General features: G+C 33.1%; 1 protein-coding gene and 1 long non-coding RNA gene across 2 annotated transcripts in view; one reads left to right on the top strand and one right to left on the bottom strand.

The window, feature by feature from the left end:
• LOC111085349 overlaps nucleotides 1-5,495 on the bottom strand; it is a 14,223-nt gene extending 8,728 nt beyond the window's left edge. Inside the window, exon 1 of the long non-coding RNA XR_002610193.1 lies at nucleotides 5,457-5,495. This is a non-coding gene — a long non-coding RNA (uncharacterized LOC111085349). The remainder of the gene's footprint in view (nucleotides 1-5,456) is intronic.
• Nucleotides 289-8,708, top strand: part of LOC106457482 (FH1/FH2 domain-containing protein 3-like) — a 115,645-nt gene continuing 107,225 nt past the window's right edge. The window contains exon 1 of the mRNA XM_013916905.2: nucleotides 289-477. Within this exon, the coding sequence (XP_013772359.1) occupies nucleotides 310-477 (168 nt within the window). The 5' untranslated portion in view covers nucleotides 289-309. The remainder of the gene's footprint in view (nucleotides 478-8,708) is intronic.

Raw genomic sequence — 8,708 nt, forward strand, 5'->3', positions numbered from 1 at the left:
AAAGAAAAAAATAGTAACTTTATACTTGAAAGGTGCTAATACTGCCAAATAGTACAGTCTGACTCATTTATGACTCTCCCCTAAACCTTCCTTCGCTCTTCAAACTTGTAGTACTTATCCCCCTTTTCGTCCCTCCCGTCTCTTTTTCTACTGGATGAAAAAGTGGCAAGTGAAACGGGAGGTAGCTTAACGCCAAGGTGGGCATCAGATACCGGACTAAACACTCACTGCGCATGCTCTCTTGATCTGTCGCTAGCTGTTCGCATGTGGAACGCGTCGTTAGTCAGTTTCACAAACTGTGCATTCGATATGGCATGTCTGACGTGCAGAGTGCAGTATTTGAATGATATCGACCCTTTCACAGCGACAACAAACTTTCCTGAGCCAGCGAGACCACCTCATTATTCATTTAATGTGAACATCCCTCTGATAAACCAGATTACCGCAGTCCATCGGATATTACAAGCCCCACATAAGGTAAGCAAGCTATACATTATTCTTTCTTCACATGTGTGAGTACGTGTGTTTGTCCGGAGGGGTTGATCCAACAGTGGTTAGACAACACATTGTAGCTCCCCTTGCACATATCTTTCGCAAATAACTTTTTGTAAGCTCACATAGAGCTGACCTTTCAAATCAATAGCAAATTATTATATGTTGAAATGAAACTAGCCCTATTATGGATGCCTGCTTGTAAAAACAGACACCTAAATATATCAATAACAAGCTTATGTTATTATGCGTAGTCTATATGGAAGAAGAACCTATTTTACAATGTTGCTAACAAACTATGTTGTTGTACTGTAAGCCCATTAAATGGTGATTTACTTAACATCCTGCTAGATATACAAATACAACGAACTGGTAACAACACCACTTGTAGTTAATCCTATCGCACGTGTCATTTATTTGTTTAATTTATGTATTTTATGAATGCGAACTGTGTCATTATTAGTGTGATTTGATTACGAAATTATGTATTTCATAACTACATATGTTACTTTCCGGTGGATCAGCAGTAAGTTACCCGACTTACAACGCTAAAATCCGGGGTTCAATTCCCGTGTTGGTTTGTGTGAAGATAGCCCATTATGTAGTTTTGTATGACAACAATACATATATGCTGAGCCTGTACGACGTCCCACTTGTATTCTGTAATTTCTCAAATTAAATACACATTATAGATTATTGCTCTTTTTTCCATTAAATTTCTTTTCTTAAACGTTCTCGAAAAACAAAGCTATTGGGTTATCATCAAATCGCATTTATTGCTTAAATCTACAGCAGTTTACTTATGAAAAGCCTTACTGAATTTAAAGCAGGTTGCTTAGAGCTTTTGAAAACTCTTTGCGATTAATGTATATATATATATTATCAGCAAGAGTATTCGTCCTTTAGAAAAATAATTCTTTTAGTAAAACAAGGTTCTGTGCATTAGCGAAGCTGTTCATTTGTTACAGACAAAGACTTAGAACTGACTGTTTTCTGAACTTTTATGAAAGTAATAAAAACGGTTAGAGGAAATCTCAGAAAGTAATTTATATAAATACTGGAGTATGTGATTTTGCCATTGTATGCAGTAGTTGTTTGTCAATTATTGGCTATTTTGTTCCTTTGGCCCAAAATCTATAAATGATGCAAGATAGTCATAATGAGAAGATAGAAACATTGCTCTGTCAACATTTAGGTATAGCAGAATGTTTCTAGGTAATTATTCTGATATGCGTACCATTCGTGACAAATCTTCAAGGACTTACATCACACTTTTGAGCGAATGAGAATTTTATGAAAATATTCTAAACTTTTTATTTGAAAACATTTGGACAAACCTGAATTATTCAAAGACATCCATTGTAAGAATTCATGACTCAGTTAAAAACGATTGCGTAGCATGAGACAGGCTAGGAAAACTTGCTTTAAAGCAGGACTAGAATTATTCTTAAGTTATTTTACCGTGTAGAGAAAGGGTCCCACAGCCAATTATGGTGTCGTGATTCTTTCGTCCTGAGAAGAAGATATAAAGACAAAACAAACGAGCTATACGTGAAATCTACTTACATGCATGCAAAGGATTTTGTTGCAAAATATCTCGTATTAAATAGTAATTTTTAGCAATTAGAAAAAAAAACAAAAATGGTAAAGATTGTGGAATGATTTCATGCATTATTTTCTCTCTGAATCCAGTAAGTAAACCATATTATACTGTACTGTATTATTCACCAAACTTTAGTGAATTACTCAAATAAATGCACACGTAAAATAGACATTTTCTATAAGACAAACATAATCCATGATTTTATTTTTTGGGGGTTAGACAATAACACAGTTTGGTAGCTTAGCCAGAGTTTGGTAATACTACTAACTAACATGATAAGGTCTGGTTATATCACAAACGATCCATATATTATATATATAATTAACATGGTTTATGATTTTACTTACACGATGTTTTAAATTTCTGGGGTAAAAATGTGAAACAATTTTATGCATCATGTTGTATCATTTTCATACTAATCAGTTGAGTCGTTACACTTTTAGTACAGTTTTCAGTGCTATACGTCTGTTACTATGATCATACAATAACTAGTTAGTATCCGGTCTGTCAAACTTAGGTGAATGGCTATTTGTCACATGCCCCACAGTTTGTTAGGTTAAAAGTCAATGTAAAGAACATTAAATGTAATTCATCTATGGGTTAATAAGTGTTTACAAACAAAGTCAGTTAGTCACGTGCTCTTGAAATAGAACTGAATGGATGAGTTGATATTTGTGAGGCACTAACTGTACTGTTTATATATATATTTACATGTGCACTCGATATGTGAATTAATTTATAAGTAGCGTCAACTTTTAAATCTGAGTAGCTTGAATTAATTGAAATGTATATATGTGATGCTTGTATTTGATATATTTAATAAATCTATTATTTATGTTTTAACGCAGTTTTTAATATAGATAAATACCATTATAAGTCTACATTAACAATAACGAATTCTACTGTCTTTCTTTTTTAAACATGTAAAAATATTAACTAGACGAGACCAGAGTTGTTGTTTAGCTTGATATTGATGGTTAGGTACACGTATATATGATTTGTAAAGCTGACGTAAATGCTTTCTCACATTTTACATATGATTGTTTTCACTACGTCATATATTATTACTTCTCAGAATAAAACTAAAATCAGTAGTATTTCAAGATTCCCAGCTCATAAAGATTGTTATCGGTGAGTCAGACTACTGTAGACGAAAACAACACAATACTAGTAGAATAAAAACCGTTTCAATATATCTCGACTATATTTAAAATTTAAATCCTTCTTTTCTCCCAAGGTTTTCTTTTTTTTTTCACTAGTTAAACGTAGTTTACATTGAATATTTGGGGATGAAAAGGGGAATATAAGTGGGAAAACTCCATGGTCATATTTTAAAAGGTTTCGTAAGTCTTGCAAAAACAGGTTCTTCTTTCGCACAGCAGAAATGAGCAGTATTTTTGTATTCTTGGTAATGCAAGAGACTGGTTAGAATATATATGTTATGGATTTGTGAGTTCATATTTTATAATGCTTTGGAAATAAAATATGGATGGCAAACGCATAAAAATATAGACGTGCGTAGCTCATCCAAGTGAAAAGAGCATTTAGAAAGGCTTCGTTTAATTGCCTTCTCTATATTTCTACGTCATACACCTCGAATTGGAATAATAGAATAATTACAGCTCATCCTGTTGTTACAAAACACCCTACATTACAAAATGATGTTCCAGACAATATATTAAGTTGAGGAAGTTTATATTGTGTCATGGCTGCTCCAGAGATTCAAAGCATCAACTGCATTTATTAATACGTGTCAATGTAAACTAGATATTTTTGTAGGCAATAACGATTACGTTTTTCTGATTGTATCTTCTTTTTTTCTTGGGTTTAATATTTTACTTAAAATCTGTCAAACTCAGCTATTGCTTTTGTTATCTTTCCTTTGTTTTTATACTCTACAAAATAACCTTTTGAAACATCATTCCGTCAGAGACTGCGGCCATACAATGTTACGTCATAGTACGGTCACGTTTTTCACCCTTTGCGTAAGGGGCAATGCTGCATGGGATCAGGCTTAAGTTGAGAGAAGATCATATTATCTGTCTCGTACCTTACTGGACCCTAATGAAGCTGAAATAATGTGCAGTCTGCGAGCAACGAAGTAGAGGTCGTTGTCCAGACAAGTCTGAATATCTTGTGAGCAGTCTTATGAATACCTGTAACACGTGTAAGTTGTTTTGCGAAGGAGTCTGGCATCCACAGAAAAGCAGTGTTTATTGTTAGTAGTCCCTTAACTCAGGCCGAGACACTTGATATTGAATCCTTTACAATACGAGGGTGAACACTAGTTCCGTGTGGAAATACCGAGAGAGTTGCGTTGAGTGGCTTATTTGTGAAATAAAAAGAAAATCCATAAAAATATACAATAATTCATTTCTATTGAATAAGATCTAAAATACGATGAAAAATATATCTATGTTGCGAATATGCGTCAAGAAAGCACTTGTTTGTGTTAAAAAAAGCTTTAAAACATTATGGAATCAATAACGTACATATCAATTAATATTATTTATGTATTAAGTACAACGTTATTATTATTATTATTATTTAGAAATATTGCAAAAATTTATAAACATCGTAGATTACTATTATTTGGAACAACAATCACTATTGCTAGACATTGTTTTCTGTTTATTGCGTTTTACTTGAAGTTTTCAGGGATTAATTCAAAACCTGGATCGAACAATACAAAACAAACAAACTCTCAACAATGACTCCCAACTACAATTTCTTAGAAAATGTAAGTTGTGTCGAGTTCCAAATTTATCATTTTCATTGGTTGGTTAGATCTTTAAAGGATTTAAATTGATTGATAAATGAGTTTCCGTATTGGGAATCACGATATCAAAGCTTGTTAACGTTTATGAATTAGTAAGTGAAGTATTTAACGTTTGAATGACTTTTACTCGCCTCAGTGATACTGGCACCGAAATTGGATAAATCTTATTTTTATAAAACTAAATACAGAGGTGCGTGTAAGCTGTGGACCACACGAGTAGGGTAGGTCTGGTGAAATGCCCGAAAGGTCACACATTAATTCTTTTAGATTTTAAGTCAATAAAGATAGTCCACTTACTAGAGTATAAGGAATCGTAACGAACATTTGATGTTTTTGTTTTATTCCAGTGTTAATAGGACAATATTTTGCTACAGTATATTGTTATGTCTCTGCTCGTTTGTTAATCTCCAGTATAAATTCTTTCTGAGGAACTTCAGCGATACAAGTCCTTTCTTAATTAAAACTAGTTTATTCTTTCTCGATACAACTTTGTAATACACAGAATTTCCACAGTCACTCTAAACTTAACAACCTTTATAACACACGCTATAAATTACAGCGATTCACACACACTTTACTTACGTGCCTACTGTTCGCTTGACTCAATTATCTATCTCTTCACTCAAGCTCTTCGATCTATCTATATCTCTTCAATCGCACTGGTTTTTCTCGCCAGGCTTATATACTGAAAAAGAGGGCGCCTCGAACAAACAAGAGTTGCCAGGAAAATTCATGATTCTTCGAGAAACTCCAGCGCGCATGCTCCCAGCGTCGCGTGACTTCCGCTGTCGTAACAATATTGTAAGCTGAATAGATGAATATGTTTTTTGCATATGATTTGCACAACTGCATATTTCAGCATAAATTCGGTATATAAAAATTAAAGTTAACGTTTGTTCGATTAAAACGGTATTGTTATTTGAGTGATTGTTAAATTATACAACATTTGACTAAAAATCCGTATTTCATATTTTCTGATGACTAAGTGTGAAAACAAACATAATGAAAAAGTGGTCAACGATATTGAAATGTGGCAGGACATTTCTTTGTTTTAATCTCAATCGCATGAGCCTGAGACCGGAAATGACATTAAGTGATTAAATCACGTTTTTGCATGAAACCTTATGTGGTATGTATAGCCTTGAGACGATGAACAGCTAGTTGTCTTTTCAGATGCATTGTGCCTACATACAAATTGAGGTTATATATTTAGTTATTGTCAAACGCATTTGATGCTGTGAAACATAAGGAATTTCATAAAAATATTGCAAGTTAGCTAGATTAAAACAATATATTACAAGCAAAATACACTAACTATCGTACAATTAAAAGTTTTGAAGAAAAAAATATGATTGAGTTTAAGTAGACTGGTAGCATTTCTAATGGGTATCTCGTGTTTTTGTGCTGAGGTATGTAAATCATTATTGCCACCATATCTGTGTTAAAAACTGTATCTCTTGTCAGACTACCATACTATTGCTGTAACGTTTTTTATTCGTTCGGCGGCTTCGTTCTTATTTTGATTATTTGGTAAAAATATTGCGAAGTCCAGTTCAGGTAACGATAATGAATTCATTTATTTCTTATTTAACGTTTGCTACAGGCTACGTTCACTTTTATACAAGTTGTAGGCTTAAGCTCACAAACAACGTTGCAATAGAAATTCCTCACTAATGGTACCTACGCCCAAATTATTTAACTTTTATTGAAAAATAAACACGTATTTCGCCGAGTAACTGAATAGCAGAATACAACTGAAACACTCATTGAATACGTCACTAAATTCTCTCTTAAATACTTTAATGAAATAATTAACTAACTGCTTACTCAAATTTATAACTAATGTATCCATGTCTAGATATTAGTTGAAGTTCCTCGATCTTAACGTCATGCAGCCTCTAGCTAATATGTAAGTGAAGCAATTGAAAATATAGCTTACAATAATGTCTTATTAGAGTGACCGAGTCTGAAACTAAACAAAATACTAAACAAGTTGATGTTAATTAAATACTATGTGCATTGAAATAAAAATGAAAGTTAGAAGAGCTTAGTTGATTTCCAAATTGGAAAGCAATATTCGAATTAAAGAATTAAGAACAAAACAGTCTTTGGGATGGAGCCCTGTTACAGACAATGATTTGTTTGTTTGTAATTAAACACAAAGCTATATAAAATTTTCTATCTGTGCTCTGCCCACCACAGGTATCGAAACACGGATTCTAGCGTTGTAAGTCCGCAGACATACCGCTGTGCAACTGGGGGGCTAACAGACAATGAAAGAATGGATAACATCCTGACTCATCCTGAAATTACTGGGTTGTTTTTCTTCATCAAGAGATTGCACGTAGTTGACTTTTCTCTCATAGATACTGTAGAAAAGAACCTTGAATATTTGCCCAAACCATTTCATAAGCGTAAAAAGAGAAAAATAAAACATTTCAAATATTTTCTGTAGCTGGTGCCAACTGTATTCATGAAACTTGAAAAGAATGTGACTCACAGGCCATGGGGTATAGATGTGGGTGTCATCCAATAAGTTAGGATGGTATCTCTACACACGATGTTGATACACTAACACTCTAGGCGGATTCTTTAAAATTTCCTCCTACATGGGTACCTTAAATCCTTGACAAGTATGGGGATAAGATAGTCTATTTTCCTCTGTTCTAGTTTTTTGTTCTAAAAACCTTGATCAAACATTTCTACTGCATGACCTTTTCATATTCCACCTTTGTGGGCGTACAACAAACAGGTTGTTTTGAATAATCTGTTTCAAAAACACGAGATTCTAAAAGAACACAGGTTGAGTTATTACATAAGTATTAGTATCTTTTCAAGTTAATTTCACAGATTCAGTTTTTCTTTTTCATCACACCATTCAAGAATACCAAGATTTACAACTTAAGCTGTTATATTTTTTGTATAAATATCATTATTGCTTATGTAATGACGTATATTGTTCCACGAGCCTCGTTTCGTGCAGATTACAAGGACTTTTTTGATCTGATCACGATATTTTTACTGTAACTCTTCTTTAATAATACAGGAAAGTATGTAGATTGAGAAGAAGAACGCTTATGTTTTTGTGACATGTCGTTCCCAACATTACGTAGAGTGTACAGTTAAACATAATATCCTTAATGTACAATACATACATTTTTTATTATCACCATTGTTGTTTGACTATTTGGTATTGTTACGTATGTATTAAAAATACGTATGCATCTTTCGAATTGCTGTTATATATGTTTATGTGTGTTATTTTTATATAGTTTTGTAACAGTGCCAAAATTAGTATCTGGTAGATTTCAGGTCAATTTTTTGTAATTACCTACACTGTTCTACGAATTAACTGAAATAACCAAATTAACATAAACCTGGAGAGTAACTAGCCACTTGTTCTTCTTGTGTCTTGTACCCAACGAAAAGAGAAACAATACATGAACGGAATATACAATATTTACTTTATACACATCTGCACGTAATCTACATGTTAATTAGGAAACCCTTTTTTATTCAATGAAACATTTTTTTCTTAATTAAAGCATTATTGTTAAGGAAAATAATTGGTATGTCGCAGTTTTCAGCTGCAATCAGAATATACCCCCAGCAAAATAATTTTTGTTTTCTTGTTTAATGGGTTATCTGCGCGTGTCTACTGCAGGAATTGCACCTCGACTTTTACCACTGAGCTACCGGGGGGAGCACAAAAAGAGTGTTATCTGTATATCACATTAAGAATAGGTGACAAAATGCACCTTTAACGTATTAAATTTTCAAAAATAAATTTTGAGAATAATAAAGCTTGTTTGTAATTAAGCACAAAACTACACA

Source organism: Limulus polyphemus, unplaced genomic scaffold, assembly GCF_000517525.1.
Source record: "Limulus polyphemus unplaced genomic scaffold, Limulus_polyphemus-2.1.2 Scaffold16, whole genome shotgun sequence".
In the NCBI taxonomy this organism is placed as follows: Eukaryota; Metazoa; Arthropoda; class Merostomata; order Xiphosura; family Limulidae; genus Limulus; species Limulus polyphemus.